Source organism: Thalassophryne amazonica, chromosome 3, assembly GCF_902500255.1.
Source record: "Thalassophryne amazonica chromosome 3, fThaAma1.1, whole genome shotgun sequence".
Lineage (NCBI taxonomy): Eukaryota > Metazoa > Chordata > Actinopteri > Batrachoidiformes > Batrachoididae > Thalassophryne > Thalassophryne amazonica.
Genome location: NC_047105.1, coordinates 11,942,664 through 11,967,440, shown reverse-complemented (window position 1 = coordinate 11,967,440; position 24,777 = coordinate 11,942,664). Strand labels below are relative to the sequence as shown.

Here is a 24,777-nt window from a genome sequence, read left to right as displayed (position 1 = left end):
TCCTGTAACTGGACAGCTGCACATGAACACATGCTAACACGGCGTTTGCTCTCTTGGGCAGTAGCGGCCCACCTGTTAGCACAGCACACAGCGGGCTTAGTTTGGATTGGAGATTGTGTGTAATGATAACATCTGTCAGGCTTTATTTACGGAAACAGTGGACACGGACCACAGCGGCACCCCCGTGGGCTTCCTGTGTAAGAACTACACACTCCGTAAAAGCAAACACAACACCCCAAAGACCATGTGGAGGTAACAGAAGAACACATGCATCAGTTCTCCAACCCTGAATCAAAATGAAATCAAATCAATTTCATTTATATAGCGCCAAACCACAACAAACAGTTGCCCCAAGGCGCTTTATATTGTAAGGCAAGGCCATACAATAATTACGGAAAAACCCCAACGGTCAAAACGATTCCCTGTGAGCAAGCACTTGGCGACAGTGGGAAGGAAAAACTCCCTTTTAACAGGAAGAAAGCTCCAGCAGAACCAGGCTCAGGGAGGGGCAGTCTTCTGCTGGGACTGATATATGACATGATATGATATGATATATGATATGACTTATGCAGTGTGCAAAATCTGCAAAATTAAAGTCAAGTACTTCAGAAACACTTCAACTCCGCAAGCCCACATGCTGGTTGGACTGGTTGAGCTGGGCCTGAAGCATCACAGTGCAGTATGACATGCAATGGAAACACATTATATCATCATCATCAGTCATTATATCATCAATGTACCCTCTCTGTACGATATCAACACCAGGGGGTTCATGAAAGAAAAACGAGCATGACGTTCTTTTAGAATATTTCTGATCTTGTAAAGACATTCTGTTTAAGCAGTCACTGTACCAGCATTTCCACACTGATACCCACAGTTGCCAAAATACATCCTCCCCTTCATACCAAGTAGTTAAAGAACGAGAGCCGTCATGTGCCACTGGGCACAGAACAATCAGTACAAACCACAGATGTGCTTAAACATGTGATGTAGTTTTGGTGTCAGCTAAGAACCCTTCTGGAAACTACATTACTTCTGCAAGGGTAAACTATATGAGAAGAGTCGCCTGCACCTTTTACAGTTGCCACAGAGTCACACTAATCAAATTCTTTGTGATTCAGTGATACTATAATATCTGGTTCTATGTGGTCTTGACATTAGATCATTTCTGTCTGAAACACTTCACAGTTTACCAACAGCCGTTCCACCATGCTTAGTCCATACTAGTTCCAAACAAGTCTGAGCTAAGGTTATGGCCTTGGGTGTGACCGTTCAAGTCCACTCAAGGTCATCTGACCAAAAGAAAGCTGATATGACTTCAAATTTAATCGTAACCATAGGTATATTTTAACCAGTTTCTCAGAATAGGTGTTCTAAATATTGCCAACATAAAAGGTAGTGATTTCCAAAGTGTCTGTGTGTGTGTGTGTGTGTGTGTGTGTGTGTGTGTGTGTGTGTGTGTGTGTGTGTGTGTGTGTGTGTGTGTGTATGGGGGGGGGGGGGGGGGGGGGGTGGCACTCCATCTTGGGTTTTGTCCTTGGCCCATACTCCACAATTCCAAGTTTGAAGAAAATCACTTCAGTAGCTTTTGTATAATCCTGCAAACAAGCAAACCAACCAACCAACTCAAAGATAAACAAATAGACGTGACTAAGGGCCCTGTCCCACTGGCGTTTAGGAGGATTTGCGGATGGAATGCGCACAAAAGTGGCCCACATCCGCCAAACAACCGCAGTAACCGTGTAACATTCCTGTATGAGTCGGCCGCCATCCGAACACGTCCGTGATCATCCGCAGAGGCACGCATGTCCACAGCCAGGATTTTTGAGCGGCTCAAAAATCGTGCTGCGGATGAGAGCCGCATCACTGCCTGAACACATACTGAAGACATACGCAGGACATACACAACCAATGCACCGCATATCCCCTGTCATCCGCTGATATCCGCAACCGACAGGTTGGCGCGGCTTGGCGGCGGACCGGGACAGCGTGCAAAACAGATATGACGCGTGCCCAGCACGGCCACATCACGGTCGCAAATGGTATGTCGCGCATGCAGAGTGCAGACAGAGTGGGCACGGATGAGGCGAGTGCATCACGGCCGCTGTGCCCCTCATGGGGGCGCCTCCGCGGTCGCCTTCGCTTCTGTTCCCTGTTATATCTGCTTTTCTTCCTCATGTATTCGCTGATCCACCCCGGGACATTTGTCATTTCCGCCCACCTTTGTTGCGGACGTTCAGCTTTTGTCTCCTCATTCCATCCACAAATCCTCCTAAACGCCAGTGGGACAGGGCCCTAAAAACAAACTCCTTGGCAGAGGTAATAATGCAAGTGTCATGCCTGATTGGGGCTTTAATTCTGTTTTTCCTCCTTTCTTTTCATCACCATCTGCCCCAGCTTTGTTTTATTTGTTATTTATCATGTGTTTATTCTGTTCCATTTTGCTTTGTCACTTTGTTTGTTTTCATTCTTTAGCCATCATCCAGTTCCATTCTAGTTTTGTTCTGCCAGATTGTGTTTACATTATTGATCATTGTTTATCGCTTGTTTATTTTGCTTTTCTTATTTTTGTTATCAGGTATACTTTATGTCGAGTTTTGCTTTCTGTTTTCATGTAGTTTGTTTTTCTCTTAGTTTGTTTACCACCTTGTTTTCATTGTTTAGTTTTTGCTTAAGTATTTAGGTTTCATGACTGCATTTTTGTCCGACCCCAATTGTACCTCTGCTCCGCTGCTTGACCCCCCTGTGCACCGAACCTAAGCCTGAAATAAAGACCATGTTTTTCCTACTCCTACGCCAAGTCTGGGAGTCTGCTTTGTGGGTCCAGTCACTACAGTTGCCAGACAGCCGCCCGGCCTGACAGCAAGTCCGTGTAGGGCAGCCCACTGCCACTGCAAATGTGAAATATTTCACAACTTCACACCAACAGTCAGAGAGGAATAACACAGCAAGGGAGTTAAGTAGTAACCAGCATGTTACACATAGGGGTCCATGGGCTGTAGGTTTGGTAGTGTTCATATTCAGATTCAATTTATTATACCATTGGGTAAATTTGGTTTGCAGTGAGTGAGTCATCTCATTTTGTAAACACAGAAAAACGCAGAACAAGACAAAGACCGATTATAAAATAGGTAGCTGACATTTTTCAAGGGTAGTAATAAAGTAAGCAATGAGTTGGAATGGCCTGCAAGTCCAGAATGTTTTTAGAACAAGAACTCAGTCTTTTTATTTCCTGTTAATTATGTAATTTTTTAAATGTTAATTTACTGTCTGAATGTATTTCTAAATTGTTAAAGTTCTTGTTATCATATACACACTATTATTATTTTATTTCTACTTCTGTTTTGTCATTTGATTTTTAAATGGATCACAATGGAAATAAGTGTTTTCGCTTTCTTGTGTCACCCATGTACTTTTAATGTATTTACAATTACATTATGTACTTACATTGAACTTAAAATCACTCACCACACTCACGCTTTTAATATAAAGATGACTTAACGCCCCCTGCTGGAATGGAATGAATTCAGAAAGTAGTTAGTAGCACGCATGCACGCACACGCACGCAGGCACAGCTGCTGTAAGCAGGTGGTTTTAATTTGACAAACAAAGACTGGCAGAACACATTAAAACCACTAAACATTCCACTTATGGTAAGAGCAACATGAGACTTATCTAAACTGGCTAAACGAATTGAGTTGCAAAAACACAATAAATCAATAACAACACTGTTAAACTAACATAAACTACAAAACAACATTTAAAACCTCAAGACCCCCGAACTCCCATTGGTGCATTGCAGCACAGCATCCATTGTTTACTGGTTAACTAAAATGACTAATTTGTTCAAAATAATTTGTCTCATCGACTTTCCATTTTCGCAGCGTTCATCCTTGACACAAAAATACATAACCACGCCAAACAGCAAATGTCAAATCTCCCCGGTTTTGCCTGATTGAAGCCATACACACGCATGCACACAGAGGCCACTTGGCTATTAAAATATAGATGAAATCTGCAAAGCATTATGGGAAGGTGCGACAGTGAGCGAATGGTGCTCTTAGAAAGACAGAGACAGAGCTGAACACAGGGATGTATGTTGGGTATTCCAGATTGATTTCTAGATCAAGTCGAGTCTGAGGACATGTGCTGGTGTCACGCTTCATGGCATCCACAACACTACGGAACTTCCTTGGGTCCTGGATGGCAACAACTCAGACAGATCATCCCCCCCTCTCAAAAGTAACCATCTATCTTTGCTCATTAGAATGTTGATGCACCTTTGGCAGCAATTACAGCCTCAAGCATTCTTAAATATGATGCTGCAAGCTTGGTGCACCTATCTTTGGTCAGTTTTGCCCATTCCTTTTTGCCGCACCTCTCAAATCAGGTTGGATGGGGAGTGTCAGTGCACAACCATTTTCAGATCTCTCCAGAGGTGTTTAATTGAATTCAGGTCTGGGCTCTGGCTGGGCCACTCAAGGACATTCACAGAGTTGTCCTTATTTTTTTACTTTGATTTATTATTTTATTACTTTTTCACACTGTCATTATGGAGTATTGTGTGTAGAATTTTGACGAAAAAATTAATTTAATCAATTTTGGAATAAGGCTGTAACAAGGCTGTATAATAAAAGTGAAGCACAAGGAATACTTTCCAGATTCACTGTATGTGCTGGATCATGCACAGAGGAAACTGCCACATAGATCCTTGACCTTTGAGATCAAGAGAAGGCTGGGAAGGTTGTGGAGTCATGAGGTCGCTGGCCAGAGGTGTTTGGAGATGATTTCTAGATGACGCCCTTATTTGACCTCATTATATTAGAGGGTAACTCTATGGTGTGATACCATATTTTAAAGATGAGGCATTTGCCCTGAACATTGTTAAATCCAAAGCAAATTTACAGCTATACATACCTGACTTGAAATATTCCAGGAAAGGGATGATTTAGAGTTAAGAGACTATTTGTTTTGTTGCCTCTTTCTTTAAACATATACTGTAGCCTGGTAATAGAAAATACTATGAAGATCCGGTACGGAATAGCCCAGTGTTTAACAGACAACATGGAAAATCATTTCATTCACAAAAATATAATTTTACTTTCTAAATTGTCATCATGTCTAATTTACAAGGTGTCATTGCAACAATGTGATTGTTTGAAAAATCTAAACGTGAGATAGTTACTTCAAAGTAAATTCCTCATAAAATAGTTCATGGAACTGAGAACATTATCTGCTGCAATAAAATCTATTACCCAGCGCTCCGGCATCGCGGATTTCACACGAGGTATAAAGATGGTTCAACTGGGCATTCAAGAAAGTGCAGCTTTTGGCTTTTTCATGTTGCATTTTGTTTTGTTTTTTGTTTTGTTTGTTATTATTACCAACAAAGGTTGTTGGTTGACTTTAACACAATTCATAATGGCTAATGTCACACACCTTGTATTTTGTATCTTTTTTTTTTTTTTTTTTAAACACACCTACACCTATATTTACATACATACATACACATATATTCATATGTAGTTTAGCATGTGCAACTTAAATCATAAATAATTATACACTGCATTTTATCAGAGCTTGGTGCAGCTGTGTGTAAGGATGGCTGTTCTACTGTTGCTTTCCTTGTGTAAACTGTCATGCTTTTTTTGCCCCTTGATTGTAGCCCAACCATATCTTTTTTTTTTTTCTGAACATACAGAGATGATAGCCTCTGTTACTTTTCTCCATTCCAGACCCGAGACCACCAAATTACTACTTCTTTGATGATAGTCTCAATTTCTCATTTGGTGAAATTGTGGTTTCATTGAGGTTAAAGATCAAAACAGGCATTTTTGGCCATTTTCAAGAAAAATGTTCAATTGGAGCAAATAGTTGTAGTTGCTGAGCAATTTAAGGCCACACTTTTGCTCTCGGGCTTTAGTGGGTACTGAAATCTAAGTGGTGAATGGGTGAATGATTTTTTTTTTTTTTTTTTTTTTTTTTTTTGCAGATAACATGACAATGCTTCAGATTCAGATAAAGATCAGTGGTTCTCAACCTTTTTCTAGTCCAGCAGTTAAGGGATAGAATCGTGCACTTTTTTACAAAAGCGCCAAACTTTGTCCAGGGACTCTTTAGGTTGTATTAAGTCATGTCAAAGCGAGAGACATTTGATTTTAGCCCTGTATCCTGCTTTTTTTAAAAGGGTGTTTGCATGGTTATCATACAGTGTATATTTTGCTATTCATATGACAATACGATCATATGGTTATTATGTAGGGGGCCAGTGATCAAGATAGGACATTGTTAAGCTGTAGAGAATGGCTACTGCAACTAGTGCAAAGCTATACTGAGCTTATGTGATCATGTATCATCCGTCGTGCGGCGTCATACGTCGTCGTACATCCTTATACATTAGCAGGGTGGTATGTTTCAAAATGGAAAGAGGTACAGGCCTCATTTCAGGCCTGTAGGGATCTTTAACAGGCCTCTACCTCTGAGACATAAAATTAGGTCACTGTGATCTTCCTAGCATGAAAGCTGTAGAGAGTAGTTCATTAAAAATATTCATGAAACATTTGTGCATATCTAGGAAGTTTGCCAACCAGGTATTTACAATGTTTTCAGTTAAGAAATATGGTGATAATCATCTTAATTCCAATAACATAAAATAATAATGATAACAACAACAACAATAATAATGGTTATGGTCATAAAAACAAAATTGATTTCTTGTAATTAATAAAAAAGCATTTCTTTCCATTCAAACACTGTTGTTATTTTAGAGTGTAAATATGTTAGAGTGCATGAGTAACATCTTTCCTTTGCCCTATGCTCGCAAACAGCTATATTGCATAAGTATATTGATATTCACGAGTTAGACAATATTTAGTGACTTTCCCTAGATTAACGCTTTTTCTAAGAGTGTAAGCACAGTGAAGTACATTCAAAGCATCCCTACTTAGCCTTAATACATTTTTCATAACCTTCAGGTTTATATTATGAACTTAAAAAGACATTTGGATAAGAGTTTATCATGAATTATATGCTATAGAAGGCTGAAAATGATTATTCTCTTAAACCCAAGTTTTTAGAGTGTAGACGTTTATGGATTCAATGTCTCCCGATCTTATATACTTCAGGACACGATAAAGTACCTCTGATAAAGTTTTGGCGCTTTTGTATAAAAGTCGCAAGACTATTCAGTGATGCAGTCCCTGTGAAATATTTTGTCAGCCAAGTACCCCCGAACAAACACAAAGCATTTTTAATTGGAAAAAAAAAAAAGATGTAAAACAATGTAGCTCATGGAAAAAGAGTCACAAAGTATTTCCACAACTTTCAGCATGCTTTAATCATTAAATCAAGCAGAAACTTGTTTCTATCATATGACATCAAAATTAAAACACTAAGGGCCCTTCACACATAGTATGAATAAGTACAAATGTGGGCGACTCACGGCGGAACAGCTTGTATGAGCAAACCACGAAAACATTGAGCTGCCGGACAGGCATGCACAATCCCGGTGCAACAGTGTCGTGCATGCGATGGCGTAGTGTGAGCAGGAGGGACGAGGTGCACTACATTGCACTGCTGATGTGAAGGAAAATAAAATAAAAACCAGCTGTATAATTAGTGAATGTCACTGGGTTGATATAAATAATACATAAAAGGGGACGTAATACAGAACCCCGCGGTTAAATAGCCCTAGTTAAAAAAAATGCCACTCACAGGATTTGAACCTGTAAGCTCTGATTACCAGACGGAAACTTTACCACTGCACTACAATCACTGGCCTGTAACTAAAGCGAAATGAGGATGAGGTGCGCTGTGTGTGACCGCTGCAGTCCAGCAGAAAGGTGAAAGATGTTTTATATATTTCCACCTGAGGACAGCAGGCAGAGACACGCGCCTCATGGAGGAATTTTGTAAGTTCATGTCCTTCAAATCATGGAACATGTTCTCAAGCTGTGACGTCCAGGACCAGAGAGCTTTACAGCCATGGCTGTGAGCGGACACGCCCCCTCTCCATTCAGTGCACAGACTTCTGTGTTATGTGGTCATTCATTTTCATTATTTTTTTATGTAATTGCGTATGTAGGTATTGTTGTAATTATTTACATAACTGTCCTGGTGGTGGTTTTTGTGTTTGTAATGTGTGCACTGAGCCATCATCCAGCTGTCAGTGCGCTGTGCTCAGCTGACAGGCCCCTCCCTGTGTTGTGTGCGTCGCTGTCCGGCCCCCATGTGATCAGATCTGTACATACATATAAGTATTTTATGCAACTGCCCCCCCACCCTGGCACACCAGATGTGTTGGGGGAGGACGACACACGCGCACACATGCGAGACACACGCACCACATGTGTGTGGCTTTTTGGAAATCCACACTCATGGGGGCACTTAGACAAATTTCACATCCACCTCAAAAGTGATCATCTGCTGACTATTTTTGTGTTAACAGTGTGAATGGCCGCACATTTTCGAAGTGCCAAACGAGCGGTGTTCGATGTTAGTGTGTGGCAGCTGGAATGTGGCCGACCCCTGCCGCGAGAGGGTTCGATGGCAAACTCTGCAAGAATCTGTCTTTCATCCGCTGGTGTACGCAAATACTTGTAGCAACAGGTGTACAAGGCATTGGAGGCAACTATGATTTTATATGTGCACTTCATATGCAATTCGACCAAATTTGCACTATGTTTGAAGGGGCCCTAAGACTAGTAGATCCTGAGATATACCATACTGTCCATCAAAAACCACATACTTCTAAGTATTTAGCATGGATTGCACGCAACAATTTTTTTTTTTAACTTTTCAGTTATTTGGTTGGGAGAATTCACATGTTTATTACACACAATGAGTGAAAAACACAAAACCATCTCAAATATAGTAAGAACTCAAGGTCCTGTCATGAAACAGTTTTTGATAAATCTTCATGATGACTGAAGAACGCTGCAAGACGTCTGGATATAGGATGTGTAAACTCAGCTGCAGTATAAAGTCATCTTATGCTGCAGACTGAGATCAGATTCAATCGTATTTGTAGAAACTGCCACAGTTGTTTTGATCTACCATGCCAGCATTGTTTCATCTATTTGGAAAGCTCTAGCACACAGACAATTACAGAACCATTTTGAAACAAGCAACAGTGGGCTTAGTGACCACCATGGACCACAAAATTACCAAGGGTACACAAGAGATTTGAAGGACTAACAAGGACTGTTCATCTTTATTTTATGTTATGGTCATTGTGCTGGTTGAAAGATGCCAAAAATACGATGTTCACTGGTCCTTACTTATATCTATCAAAACAAAAAATTTCAGAGCTGAATATTCAGTAGTTTTTTTCCAGAGTTAGTTACGGAGGTTTTGTGGACCTTCTCACAGTTTGACTCCATTAATCCCACACTTGCAAGACTAACTGCAGGGGGTAAAAAAAAAAAAATTATCCTTGTCAGTTGACAAGAATCCATCTAGACAACCTTCTGGCACATTAATTGGTTGGCCGTGTTGCTCACAGCATGTTTGCCACGAGCTGAGGCACTTCCTTGAGATGCTCATAGCATGTGAAAGCTCCTGCAGAAGCAGGTAAAGAGGTCAGGGTGTGCTGCTGGCATGACCTAATCCTGCAGTGAGGGTGGTCTTATTTGTTCAGATTGTGCAGGGAATTAACCCACCAAAGGGTTATTAGGTACCAGAGGTGGACAACTCCAGCTTCAGTGATTAAAAGCGTTACCATATATTGCTTCTACTGATGCACCTAAAAACAGGTGATTTCACTGATAAGCTCATCTACCACCCTGTAGAGCTAAACTAATCAGAATCAGCTGGTTTAGTGGGTAGATGGAACAAATGTGGTAGCACTTTTATTTACTGAAGCTGGTGCTCTGCTTAACAGATTCACTACACTGCCACACCCGATACAACTGATATGAGCTACATAAATTATAAAAATATATATATGTATGTCAACTGGAAGTCATGTTTGGAAGCCAGCAGCTTATTAGTAAGGTTTACATGCATGCGACCTACAATCAACTTATTGATTCTGATTTTACAGAAGGAGTCACGGCTCAGGAAGAGGATGCCGTCACAGGGCCTCCACCAACTGTGACAGCAGCAGAATTTGTACGAGACATGATCCCAACCATAGCTAAACCTCCTGGTAAGAAACCTCACCATTTACGACAACTGTTTCACAGATATACTCCATACAGGTGAAAACAAGGCATCTCTTAACACTGCAAAAACAGAAAAGTACTGGAATAATTTGTTGCTTTGTGGGGACACCAATAAGTTAATTTTAATATTGTTCTTTTTGCAACTATAACTTTATGTTTGCAGACTACGTTTTAAGAGGCTCATAATTTTTAGATCAAATTAAAAAAAACTGTACTAACAGAAGAAACCAAGTTTTCCCACATACATGCAGAAAAGGTTGTTAAAAATGAATAATACATCAACCTGCCTGAATAAATGCCAACAATTCAACATTTAAACCAAGGGTGCCCTCACTTTTTTGGCATGTGAGCTACTTTTAAAATGACTAAGTCAAAATGATTTAACTACAGTACATTAGGGTGGTTCTTATTTTACAAAGTTTTGAAATTTAATACTCTGACCTCCTGAATAGGTTCCAATTCATGAGAAAACATGCTGTGGAAAATTTTTGTTTGTATAAATCAATTTTTATAAATATTTACATTTGTGTATTTACATTCGCAAATTGTTTTTATACTTTCACTTTTGATACACTGTGTGCTTCTTACCCTGTTTGCTGCTATACAATGCTGCTGGAACCTCAATTTCACTGAGGGCGTCTTCTATCTAAGTTCTATCTAATGTTAGATATACCTGATTCTACTTTGTTATTATGTTCTGATATCAGTAATTACCTTGCTTAAATGATCTTACTTTTTCTGAGTTTGGTAACTGTTAACAACATGTGGAACTGGATTTGGCCAGTTTTTGGCTTTTACGAGAAATAGAACATTGAGAACAACGAGAACATCCCCCGTAGAACAAAGAAGGATTCGGATTTCATTTGAGCCATGATTTGAATAAGGGGGTTGGGCTCTCCCTCTGCCCACGGGAAGCCAGTGAGGTTGGTACTTGTAAGGAGGGCCCTTGCCCTTGACCACGCCCCTACTGCATTTTTTAAATAGTTTTCCTGTTTCTTTGTTCGGGGCTCTCTATGGCAGAACTCTTGTGTCTGTATTGTCTATGGGAAACCAGGCCTGAATCTTACCACAACTCTAAATAAATTTAACCAGAGGAATAGACTGAATCTGGATTCTGTTTGGGACTGAACACAAAGGATCAGGGGAATAACACTAATCTAATCTATATGTGTACACCGGTGGGCAGGCTTCATTTAAGGGGGGGGACAGCGGTAGGTTTCAGCCAGGTTTCACATAAACCAGTCATATCAATCAATCAATCAATCAATTTTATTTATATAGCGCCAAATCACAACAAACAGTTGCCCCAAGACGCTTTATATTGTAAGCAAGGCCATACAATAATTACGTAAAAACCCCAACGGTCAAAACGACTCCCTGTGAGCAAGAACTTGGCGACAGTGGGAAGGAAAAACTCCCTTTTAACAGGAAGAAACCTCCAGCAGAACCAGGCTCAGGGAGGGGCAGTCTTCTACTGGGACTGGTTGGGGCTGAGGGAAAGAACCAAGAAAAAGACATGCTGTGGAGGGGTGCAGAGATCAATCACTAATGATTAAATGCAGAGTGGTGCATACAGAGCAAAAAGAGAAAGAAACACTCAGTGCATCATGGGAACCCCCAGCAGTCTAAGTCTATAGCAGCATAACTAAGGGATGGTTCAGGGTCACCTGATCCAGCCCTAACTATAAGCTTTAGCAAAAAGGAAAGTTTTAAGCCTAATCTTAAAAGTAGAGAGGGTGTCTGTCTCCCTGATCTGAATTGGGAGCTGGTTCCACAGGAGAGGAGCCTGAAAGCTGAAGGCTCTGCCTCCCATTCTACTCTTACAAACCCTAGGAACTACAAGTAAGCCTGCAGTCTGAGAGCGAAGCGCTCTATCGGGGTGATATGGTACTATGAGGTCCCTAAGATAAGATGGGACCTGATTATTCAAAACATTATAAGTAAGAAGAAGAATTATAAATTCTATTCTAGAATTAACAGGAAGCCAATGAAGAGAGGCCAATATGGGTGAAATATGCTCTCTCCTTCTAGTCCCTGTCAGTACTCTAGCTGCAGCATTTTGAATTAACTGAAGGCTTTTCAGGGAACTTTTAGGACAACCTGATAATAATGAATTACAATAGTCCAGCCTAGAGGAAATAAATGCATGAATTAGTTTTTCAGCATCACTCTAAGACCTTTCTAATTTTAGAGATATTGCGTAAATGCAAAAAAGCAGTCCTACATATTTGTTTAATATGCACTTTGAATGACATATCCTGATCAAAAATGACTCCAAGATTTCTCACAGTATTACTAGAGGTCAAGGTAATGCCATCCAGAGTAAGGATCTGGTTAGACACCATGTTTCTAAGATTTGTGGGGCCAAGTACAATAACTTCAGTTTTATGAGTTTAAAAGCAGGAAATTAGAGGTCATCCATGTCTTTATGTCTGTAAGACAATCCTGCAGTTTAGCTAATTGGTGTGTGTCCTCTGGCTTCATGGATAGATAAAGCTGGGTATCATCTGCGTAACAATGAAAATTTAAGCAATGCCGTCTAATAATACTGCCTAAGGGAAGCATGTATAAAGTGAATAAAACTGGTCCTAGCACAGAACCTTGTGGAACTCCATAATTAACCTTAGTCTGTGAAGAAGATTCTCTGTAATAAAATTTTATGGTCAACAGTATCAAAAGCAGCACTGAGGTCTAACAGAACAAGCACAGAGATGAGTCCACTGTATGAGGCCATAAGAAGATCATTTGTAACCTTCACTAATGCTGTTTCTGTACTATGATGAATTCTAAAACCTGACTGAAACTCTTCAAATAGACCATTCCTCTGCAGATGATCAGTTAGCTTTTTTACAACTACCCTTTCAAGAATTTTTGAGAGAAAAGGAAGGTTGGAGATTGGCCTATAATTAGCTAAGATAGCTGGGTCAAGTGATGGCTTTTTAAGTAATGGTTTAATTACTGCCACCTTAAAAGCCTGTGGTACATAGCCAACTAATAAAGATAGATTGATCATATTTAAGATCGAAGCATTAAATAATGGTAGGGCTTCCTTGAGCAGCCTGGCAGGAATGGGGTCTAATAGACATGTTGATGGTTTGGATGAAGTAACTAATGAAAATAACTCAGACAGAACAATCTGAGAGAAAGAGTCTAACCAAATACCGGCATCACTGAAAGCAGCCAAAGATAACGATACATCTTTGGGATGGTTATGAGTAATTTTTTCTCTAATAGTTAAAATTTTATTAGCAAAGAAAGTCATGAAGTCATTACTAGTTAAAGTTAAAGGAATACTTGGCTCAATAGAGCTCTGACTCTTTGTCAGCCTGGCTACAGTGCTGAAAAGAAACCTGGGGTTGTTCTTATTTTCTTCAATTAGTGATGAGTAGTAAGATGTCCTATCTTTACGGAGGGCTTTTTATAGAGCAACAGACTCTTTTTCCAGGCTAAGTGAAGATCTTCTAAATTAGTGAGACGCCATTTCCTCTCCAACTTACGGGTTATCTGCTTTAAGCTGTGAGTTTGTGAGTTATACCACGGAGTCAGGCACTTCTGATTTAAAGCTCTCTTTTTCAGAGGAGCTACAGCATCCAAAGTTGTCTTCAATGAGGATGTAAAACTATTGATGAGATACTCTATCTCACTTACAGAGTTTAGGTAGCTACTCTGCACTGTGTTGGTATATGGCATTAGAGAACATAAAGAAGGAATCATATCCTTAAACCTAGTTACAGCGCTTTCTGAAAGACTTCTAGTGTAATGAAACTTATTCGCCACTGCTGGGTAGTCCATCAGAGTAAATGTAAATGTTATTAAGAAATGATCAGACAGAAGGGCGTTTTCAGGGAATACTGTTAAGTCTTCAATTTCCATACCATAAGTCAAAACAAGATCTAAGATATGATTAAAGTGGTGGGTGGACTCATTTACATTTTGAGCAAAGCCAATTGAGTCTAATAAAAGATTAAATGCAGTGTTGAGGCTGTCATATCTAGGCGGTGTTCCATAATTAGATAATTTATCAACAGTGATTTTGAGGACAGTGACTTTACGTTAATGAGATGCCTACAATTCGATTTGGGTTTATGTTAACAGCTCCTCTTTTGCAGTCATATCTGTAAACACCATCTGAATAAAAATGTACAACTGTTTTATATCATTCAAGTTTGTAGATTTGTCCAGTTACAATGAAAAACACTCACAGTCTGCGATGTCCTTCCAACTGTTGTGTCAAATCCTTGGCCATGTAACAGTGCTTCTTGATAGCTGGAGAGCTTTGATTGAAGATCATATTTCCGATTTGTTTTAAAGTCCCGAAACAACAAGTCGACTGTTTCTTTTATCATCTCTTCATCTTGGAAGGATTTCTTGTGCTTAATGTTGGAGTGGCTCACCCAGAAGGATGCTTTGGTGGCTACCTTTGCTTTTAAAGTCAGGTGTGAGAAAAGTGACTGCTGTCCAAACAATTGTAAGTTTAGTTCCTTCATCTTTCTCTTTCTCAGCTTGCTTTTTGGAGAGACTTCAGTGTCATAGAGTTTATGAACAGTCCGAAAGTGCTACTCCGCATTTACCTTCTTCGGAATAGCGATGGTAGATTGGCAGATCATACAAACGCAATAGCACATTGTGAAAAACAAAGTCCTGCTCTAATTCTGGATGGAAGTGGTACGTTTACTTACTTGGTCCAGCTCCGCCACTCATTTTTATATCCATTCTTTTCAGAAGAAATAAACTTGAATACTAACCAGATAATTAGCTCACTCTCCACAGTTTACCATGCAAACTTTCACCTGATCTCGTGGTGGCCCGTGCACTAGAAAAGATGAGATCCCAGACTGGGTGTCCTGTATGTCAATCAAGTGGCAAATACCATTGTGAGGAAGGATGATTGGTGGATGGATGACTAGCTAACATTTTTATGCCGTGCAATCAACCTACTCATACACTGTCTTTGCAATCGACTGGTCAATGATGATCAATGTATTGGCCACCCAGATTTAAACCATCAAGAAAATACACAAACGCATAAAGGATCTCATTTGTTCTTCAAAAGCAAATAGTAAAAAAATAAATAAATAAATCATATTTTGAGTTTTATTACTTAAACTAACCATTTAAGAATTGTTTTTCCAGAGGGAGATCATCCACAAGTCCTGGTTTTCCCCAGTGTGGGTGTTCTACGACATACTGAACACACAACGGTTGCAACGAGTCCAGCGGCTGTAAAAGAGGCCAAGACCAGCACACTGGTAGCGACACAGAGTGCTGATGGTGACGGAACTCAGGCTACATCTCAGGGTCAAACTCAGAAACCAGTAGAACCTGAGACACCAGCATATCAGCCTGCCAGAGGTGATGGTCCCAACAACATACCAAAGGCAAGTTAAAAAACCCTCATACCCCATTCAAATACATTATTGTCAATGTAGGCCATTGTGAGAGTTCCTGGGGATAACAAACTTCAACACCGAATTGGACCGTACTCCCAACACCAGTATTCTGTACAAAAGGGCCAAAGGTAACTCCACCTGCTGAGAAGACAGAGGTCCTTTGTTGTCTTCAGGACACAGCTAAAACAGTCAGAGACATTGTGGAAGTGTCTGCAGTCCTTTATGCAGTGGTTTGTTGGGGTTGTGGAAGCTCAGAGAGGGACAGGGAGAGACTGGTCAGGAGGGCCAGCTTGGTTCTACATTGCCTTCTTGACTCCACTGAGGAGGGTGAGAGAAGGATGTTAGACAAGCTGACATCCATCATGAATAATCACTCCGACACCACATATGAGATTGTGGGGGCCTTAAACAGCTACTTCAGTAACTGACTCCTGCACTCACAACAGACAGATCAGACAGATCATTACAGACAGATCAGGGCAGCATGGTGGCTTAGTGGTTAGCACTGTTGCCTCACAGCAAGAAGGTCATGGGATTGATTCCCACCTGTGGCCTTTCTGTGTGGAGTTTGCATGTTCTCCCCATCTTCGCGTGGGATCCTTCTGGGTGCTCCAGCTTCCTCCCACATCCAAAGACATGCAGGTTAGGTGAATTAAAAAGTTTAGAATTGTCCAGGTCTCCCCTGTAAAAGAGATCTCGATCTCAATGGGACTAACCTGGTTTTAAGGTTACTTTTAACTTTAATTACTTCAGGTCCTTCTTCCATTTTCATTAAACTGTAATTTGTGTGTATATGCACACACACATAGCTTTTTTAGTGTTTTTTTGTTGTTGTTTTAATATGTAGCTATTGTTGTCACTTGTATAATTATGCTGCTGTAACAAGTGAATTTTCACAGTAGTCTTTCATTTGAGCCATGATTTGAATAAGGGTGTGTGTGTGTGTGTGTGTGTGTGTGCTCATATACACTCAACAAAAATATAAATGCAACACTTTTGGTTTTGCTCCCATTTTGTATGAGATGAACTCAAAGATCTAAAACTTTTTCCACATACACAGTATCACCATTTCCCTCAAATATTGTTCACAAACCAGTCTAAATCTGTGATAGTGAGCACTTCTCCTTTGCTGAGATAATCCATCCCACCTCACAGGTGTGCCATATCAAGATGCTGATTAGACACCATGATTAGTGCACAGGTGTGCCTTAGACTGTCCACAATAAAAGGCCACTCTGAAAGGTGCAGTTTTGTTTTATTGGGGGGGGGGGGGGGGGGGGTACCAGTCAGTATCTGGTGTGACCACCATTTGCCTCATGCAGTGCAACACATCTCCTTCGCATAGAGTTGATCAGGTTGTCAATTGTGGCCTGTGGAATGTTGGTCCACTCCTCTTCAATGGCTGTGCGAAGTTGCTGGATATTGGCAGGAACTGGTACACGCTGTCGTATACGCCGGTCCAGAGCATCCCAAACATGCTCAATGGGTGACATATCCAGTGAGTATGCCGGCCATGCAAGAACTGGGACATTTTCAGCTTCCAAGAATTGTGTACAGATCCTTGCAACATGGGGCCGTGCATTATCCTGCTGCAACATGAGGTGATGTTCTTGGATGTATGGCACAACAGTGGGCCTCAGGATCTCGTCACGGTATCTCTGTGCATTCAAAATGCCATCAATAAAATGCACCTGTGTTCTTCGTCCATAACAGACGCCTGCCCATACCATAACCCCACCGCCACCATGAGCCACTCGATCCACAACACTGACATCAGAAAACCGCTCACCCACACGACGTCACACACGCTGTCTGCCATCTGCCCTGGACAGTGTGAACCGGGATTCATCCGTGAAGAGAACACCTCCCCAACGTGCCAAACGCCAGCGAATGTGAGCATTTGCCCACTCAAGTCGGTTACGACGACGAACTGGAGTCAGGTCGAGACCCCGATGAGGACGACGAGCATGCAGATGAGCTTCCCTGAGACGGTTTCTGACAGTTTGTGCAGAAATTCTTTGGTTATGCAAACCGATTGTTTCAGCAGCTGTCCGAGTGGCTGGTCTCAGACGATCTTGGAAGTGAACATGCTGGATGTGGAGGTCCTGGGCTGGTGTGGTTACACGTGGTCTGCGGTTGTGAGGCTGGTTGGATGTACTGCCAAATTCTCTGAAACGCCTTTGGAGACGGCTTATGGTAGAGAAATTAACATTCATTACACGAGCAACAGCTCTGGTTGACATTCCTGCTGTCAGCATGCCAATTGCACGCGCCCTCAAATCTTGCGACATCTGTGGCATTGTGCTGTGTGATAAAACTGCACCTTTCAGAGTGGCCTTTTATTGTGGACAGTCTAAGGCACACCTGTGAGGTGGGATGGATTATCTCAGCAAAGGAGAAGTGCTCACTATCACAGATTTAGACTGGTTTGTGAACAATATTTGAGGGAAATGGTGATATTGTGTATGTGGAAAAAGTTTTAGATCTTTGAGTTCATCTCATACCAAAAGTGTTGCGTTTATATTTTTGTTGAGTGTATATATATATATATACTAGAAGTCCTGCACCCGTTCTCAGGGTGCAGGACGTCTGTGTGTTCCCAGGGTGAATAAGAAGTCTGCCGGTCACAGAGCTTTCTCCTATCGTGCCCCAGCTCTGTGGAAAGATCTGCCGGCACACATTCAGCAGTCGGACACTGTGGAGACCTTTAAATCACGTTTAAAGACTCATTTATTTTCTCTGTTTTATCATTAGTGTTATGTGTTTTTAATCTTGTACTTTTTTACTGCTGTTTTTTCTTATGGTTGTTTTTATTGTGTTTTAAATTTTTACCTGTTTTTATGTTGTGAAGCGCCTTGAGACGATTTTGTCGTGAATTGGCGCTATATAAATTAATAAATTTGAAATTTAGAGACCTCTGCAAATTCTATTGTATTGACATTAATGGTAAATGTCCACCAGGTGGAGATATTGCTCCATTTCAAGAACCTTGAGTCCAGGGTGTTGTGCGGCATGACAATGAACCATTTTGTTGTAGATATAGTGCTGTGAACACTATTTAAACTGTTAAATATGATGATTATTGCTTTGAAACTATAACCATGTTTATTACACTTTAGAAATTTGATATCAGTCATAAGCTGCTGAGTAGCAGAAGTCATTGGATGATGAATGAGTTTGTTTCTTTCTGCAGCCGATCCCACAGGATGATGTTGTGTGTGTCACCAAAGAGGCCATTCAACACCAAAATGCTATCAGCCTGACACTCAAGAAGTCATCCAACTGTGTAAGTCCTGATAAATCCAACAATACTTGTGAGAAGAAAGTAATTCATAGCCTTATACTCATTAATTTATTTGCTATACCTCCTTACTCCAAGTAAGGATCATTGGGGGGGGCTTGAGTCTATCCCAGCTGTCATGCGTGAGGCGAGGTACACCTAAGACATGATACCATTCTATCATAAGACCACAAACAGACAAACTAGTCCACATATCTTAATATTCATTTCACACTTAATATTCCTTCCTTATTCTGAGATCTACACATAAAACCTGATGCTACTGTAAGTGGGGCAATCTCGTTGCCTCAGGGAGGTGTAGGAGGACAGATGGGCTGTATTTTGATCTTTTGATGTGTGCTTTTATACAAAAAAAAAGAAAAAAAAAAGAATTAAATCCATTGTTTCTCTGACTTCCGTCTTGGTTAAACAACTGCAACTTTGATCTGAGTAGAGATTTTGGTGACATCTCTCAGCTAAACAGAAAGGCAAACCCCTCACTAGAAATTCTTAACAGTTTTTCCATTCCTCAACATGAATAAACAGTCACACAAACTAGAAGATGAGATCGATAACACAAGACCTGCTGAAGTAATTAGATCGGCTTAGAGTTGACTGTGTTCTGTACTCTCAGCTGGGATGGAAGGTTCCTGCAGTGTGGCAAATTCTGATTTTGTGGATGAGATTACACAGGAGGAAGGAGCTGTAAAAAGATTTTTAAATCCCTTATTGGATTAAAAATGAAGAAAGATTAAGAATCAGAGACTGAAGGGATTAGTGACGGAGGTGGTGTGTTGTGAGTGTGCAGGAAACCAATTACATGGGATTTAGGATATTAATGTCAAACTGAGTTTTTGATGAGGTGAAGCTAAGAAATGATGGTGAGTGAACATATAAAGGGACCATAACCAGTACTCTTTCACACATGAATGAATAATTCATGTTTGGGTGACATTACAGGAAGACACCAGGTCGAAGATATCCAGTGTTGTACAGGAGTTGTGCGGGGAAGACTGTAAACTCGAGATCTTCCAGGAGAATGACTCCAAAGAAGTTCTTGTATCTGGACCGTATGTCAAAGGTCAGTTACATTCTTTTGATAATGTAGTAATCAGAAACACAAGCTCTTCAGTTATGCACCATCCACAATCCAGACAGGAGGGGGGAAGGTGGCAGAAATGTAGACTTCACAGGCTTCTGTGAAAAGTTGGGTGAATAAGTACAGGGTACTGTCAGGTGAACTGTGGTGGGACAAAGAAACAGGAAATGGATCAATAAAACAGTGGGCAAATTGCACCCACAGAGGAAGGTCCTGTGTAGGTAAACAAACTTTCTGACCAGTCTCTGACCAACATTTGTTCACTGCTCATTGGTATTCTAGCGAAGGGCCCAACAATGAAATCCGTGCTTGGTGCCACGTGCGATAACAGCAATAGACCATGGCAGGGGTTGTGGGTATCACCACCTTATCCTCCAACTTGGGAAAGAGTGGAGGCTGATAACCACAGACCACATACCAGTAGGGGTGACTGAGAGCAAATCGTTGATGTATTCCATCGGGATCAATTGGACAACTCAGGAACTGGGCTGTTTGGCCACGAGGAAGCAAAGCACCTTCTTCAACCACTGGTGAAGACCAGTATGTATGTCTGTTAGGGGGTACCTAGAGGAGAAGCTGACCGAGACACCAATCCGCTTGCAGAAATCCGTCCAGAATTTGGAAATAAACTGAGGGCCCTATCCAAAACTACATTGAAGGTGGCCATGGAGGTGGCAGATGTGCTCAATATGAACCTTGGCAATCTCTTTGACTGGGGGCAATGGCATGAAATTAACCATTTCCCATTGCCTAACACTAAACCAATAGACCATGACCGTGGGAGGTTAAGTGTTGTGTTTGAGAACAGAGGATGTTTGATTCAAACCCCAGCCAGACCAGGAAATCACAAGATGACAGATGGCTGCGCTGTGAACAAATGGAATGACAATGACCAGTACTCAAACGTCATGGAATCGAGTGGGCCACCAGAATCATTGATGGATCAGACTAATGGTTCAGTTAACACCAAAACAACATGCCAGTTGAGATGAAAGCTCCCACTGAAGTACCTGTGATTGGAGCGTGTCATGCACAAACATCCTGTGACATGGGAGCCTGAATGTTGTCTGAAGTCCCAGTCTCGCTAAAGGTACCTAACACTTGCATGAATTTGATCCCCACACTGGTGTACAATCTACCGTGCCAGAGAGTAAACTCGTAAACTGTTCGCAGCTGCGTGCAAGTGCGTAAAGAAAATTTTGAAATGTTCAAAGTCTGTGGCAAGCATTCATTTTTTGAACTACACGTGAACATTGCGCAAACAATTCAAAAATACTATGTGAGTCATTACATCAGCACAGCTCATCTGAACAATTATAATGAGATGTTAAATCTATAATAAACATAATTTTACAGATACTCATAAGAAGGAATGAAAATGCAACTATTTTAACAAGCCATTACAATATTAATATTACAAATAATTACCTTTTGGATGATTCCAAATGTGTTCGCCACTTCATGAAGTGCACGAGAACAGCGGCAGCTATAGAAAATTCCTCTGTGATTCCGGAGCGATTAGAAGTGGTTTCATCAGGTGGTTCTGAGAGCAAATGACAAATCCACTATGAAATAATTGTTACCAGAGAACATCAAATATGGCCATTGGGTATTGCGAAGACTTTTCATCCTTCCGTCTGTCCGGCTGTCTGTGCTCAGCATAAGTTCAGTCCTATTACTGCCAGACGCTTGAAATTCACAGGGAACATTGTTGGGACAAGTTCAAAGATGGCTAACCTTGCATGTATTTTAAGGGGTTAAAAAGTCACATTCTGTTTCAATCTGATCTGTTTTGGTTTTGAGTGACACCGATGACAGCCAATCAGAATAGAGCTGCACCATGTCAGTCGCTGGTCTCTTCAAACCCGCTTCATTTTCTATTTGTATATACATGTTTCCCATATATTATGTAAAAGCTAGCAAGAAATAAACACGTCTAAAACTGAAAACGTTGTTTTTTGGAACCTAATAACACCTCTGAACTTATTTACAAGACATTTCGCTGAGGTTAGCATGGTGACATCACTTTCTGGTGTAACTACTTGCTAACAGCTTTGTTTTTGGTTTGTGATGTAAACGTTTGTGGGAAATATACACGTCTAAAATTGAAAACGCTGTTTTTGGAACCTAATAACACCTCTGAACTTATTTACAAGACATTTCACCAAGGTTAGCATTGTGACATCACTTCCTGGTGTAGCTACTTGCTAACAGCTTTGTTTCTGGTCTGTAATGTAAAAGCTAGTGAGAAATAAAAGCTTCTAAAACTGAACATGTTGTTTTTGTAACTGATAACTCCACTGGAGTCATTAACAAGACATTTTGGAGATGTTAGCTTGCATGCTAACTTTTGCTAACTCAAAGCTAACTTCCCATGGAGTTAACTTTGTCTCATTAATAACTGCAAATGCACAGAGGGTGATCGACAAATATTCCTTGATTTGCACAAGAAATTGTATGCAAGATAACAGGATCTTAATAATCAAACAACTGCAAATTATAAAGAATGCAATGCTCACATGGCTGAGGGTATTTTAGCATTGTGTTATATTTGTATATAATGCAGCATCCAGCAGCACAAAGCTCAGCATCCAGCGGGACAAAGTGGGTCGCACTGGCATGATGAATTGCGCGGCAGTGTGAGGGTTAAATGCGTGCAAGTGTCAAGGTGCCTTAAGGAAATGTATGAGGAACTGATTCTATCCATTCTTGTTGGTTTTCATCAGGCAAAAGTAATGTTCCCATTCGCAAAATACACACATTGTCAACTGATGTCTGCCATGTCCGCCTGCAAGTTTTGTCATGTTCAAAACTTTCCAAACCCTTTTTTGACTCATTGTTTGAGTGATATACTCCTACTAGTATCAACAGACCCATGTAGGCTCAGCGGCCCGCCAGGTCTAATTTTCTCCAGGTGTCCCTGGAAACGCACGCCTCCCCTCTAGGTTTGTCATCTCCAGTATAATTCCCTCAATGGACTCTGGTTTAAAGAGTTGGAAGCTGGACTTTATGTCATCCACACAAGATGTTGAACATCATAAAGATGATGCCAGGGCCAACATGGTGTTGGCCCTGGCATCATCTTTATGATGTTTTCCACTCTCGCTCTACCTCTTCTGTCCTTGGGGGATGAAGACCAGAGCAAGTCTCCACTCCAGTCTCTAGTCAGTCTCCTCAAAGTCTGGATCAAAATTGGTGTTGTCTTCCACTTCCAAGACATCTTCCTCTATCTCTGGTTCAACTTAAGTTCCCTTTTCATCTTGTTCTAAAATCTGGTCCAGAGCCCCTCTGACAGAAACTGCCTGGTCAGTCGCCTGCTCACTGTGCTTAGAGTAAAAGGAGTGCAGCTTGTCTTTCACTGCAACTTGTCTTTCTCAGCAAAGAAAAGCCCTGCTCCAGTTGGTGATAACAATGGGTGGTTAATTATGGCAGCAAGTCTATCCTTGATGTAATCCTTCACTGTCTTGAGCTCAGGACCAAAAAGCCAGTCGGGTCATCCTTAAGATGGTGGCATCCCAGGAAGAAGGTCGACAGTGCAACTGTAGGGTCTGTACGGTGGAAGAGTTGAAGCTTGGCTCTTGCTGAACACCTCTTGATGGTCCATGTACTCTGGACATATGCTGGTCGCGTTGGGAGATGGAAGAGGTGGCTACTGCTGATTGTAAACTCAGAGGAAGTGCCATGAGCAAGGCAGGTAGTACCACGCAGTGTAGTCCAGGTAATAATTCATTCTGAAGCCCACGCAATGTTTGGATTGTGCTTCTTAAACTATGAGAAACCTAAAACCACTGGATTCTGAGCTGAGTTTATGACCCGTAATTGTAAGTGATTGGTGTGGTTACCTGAGAGTATGAAGCATTGCCTGGTTACACAGTGTGTTTTTTGTTTGTTTGTTTGTTTTACTTCAAGTGTTTGGTAGCTCAATGCCCTGCAACAGGAGAATAAACCAAACTTTGATCTTTCTTGCAGATGATGTTAAAGGCATGGCTGACGGGTTCAACAATGACAACATCAAACACAAGGTACAGTAAAGTGTCTCACTGCTTCGTATGTCATTGTTAGTCTGTACAGTGCACACAATCTATTATAGGCAGACAATGTAAAATGTGCTTAGTTGGTAAAATTAAACTACAACAGGGGAGAGATGATGTGTCCTATGTGTGACTTGGATGAGGTTGGTGATGAATTTCACTATTTATTTAGGAGTGAGTATTTTAGTGTAGAGAAGGAAAACTATTTGGGGGAAAACGTATGGGAAATGTAAATATCTACACCTTGAACTCATTATTCAATTGTAAGAGAATCTCTAAATTAAAAAAACCTAGCAAAGTTCATGAATGCTGTGATGTATCATTTCCGTAACTCATATAATGTCTGGCAACCAGAGCTACCTCAAACAAGTACTTTTACTAATAAAAGTTGTGGCAGACCAGTTATTTGTCTGGTTAGGTTAAACTTATAATATTTATTTTTAGTGTTCTTGAACGTATCACAGTAGGGCTTACTAGTAGTTAACAGTTGTTTTGCTTTGTTTTATTTAATTTAAGGGTGCAGAGTTGGAACTCTGCATTACGTGTTGTTGTGTGTATACTGTTTGTGAGCTGTGTATGTTCATTGTACTGTTATTGTTTTATATTATATTTATTGTATTCTGTACTCTTATACCCCATGTGGGGGTCATTACAGTGATCAATAAACCTCAAACTACAGTGATACCCAGCAGACCCCAGCAGAGGCACAACAGCCACTTCAGCTATGCTATAATTCATATTTCAATCATTCAAATATGCATGGCTGTTAAAAAACTGACATCTGTGCCTTGTTTTCTTTTTCTTTTTTTTTTGT

The 24,777-nt window shown here is 40.8% G+C and overlaps 1 protein-coding gene and 1 long non-coding RNA gene across 2 annotated transcripts in view; one reads left to right on the top strand and one right to left on the bottom strand.

The window, feature by feature from the left end:
• si:ch211-286o17.1 (hematopoietic progenitor cell antigen CD34) overlaps nt 1-24,777 on the top strand; it is a 57,680-nt gene that overhangs the window by 26,374 nt on the left and 6,529 nt on the right. The window contains exons 2-6 of the mRNA XM_034165839.1: nt 10,043-10,147; nt 15,297-15,541; nt 18,747-18,839; nt 19,794-19,914; nt 23,902-23,954. Of these exons, the coding sequence (XP_034021730.1) occupies nt 10,043-10,147; nt 15,297-15,541; nt 18,747-18,839; nt 19,794-19,914; nt 23,902-23,954 (617 nt within the window). The remainder of the gene's footprint in view (nt 1-10,042; nt 10,148-15,296; nt 15,542-18,746; nt 18,840-19,793; nt 19,915-23,901; nt 23,955-24,777) is intronic.
• Nucleotides 10,679-24,629, bottom strand: LOC117506347. Its single transcript, XR_004559439.1, has 3 exons — nt 24,617-24,629; nt 17,795-17,801; nt 10,679-10,802 (listed from the first exon to the last, which is right to left on the bottom strand). It is a non-coding gene; the product is annotated as an uncharacterized LOC117506347 (long non-coding RNA).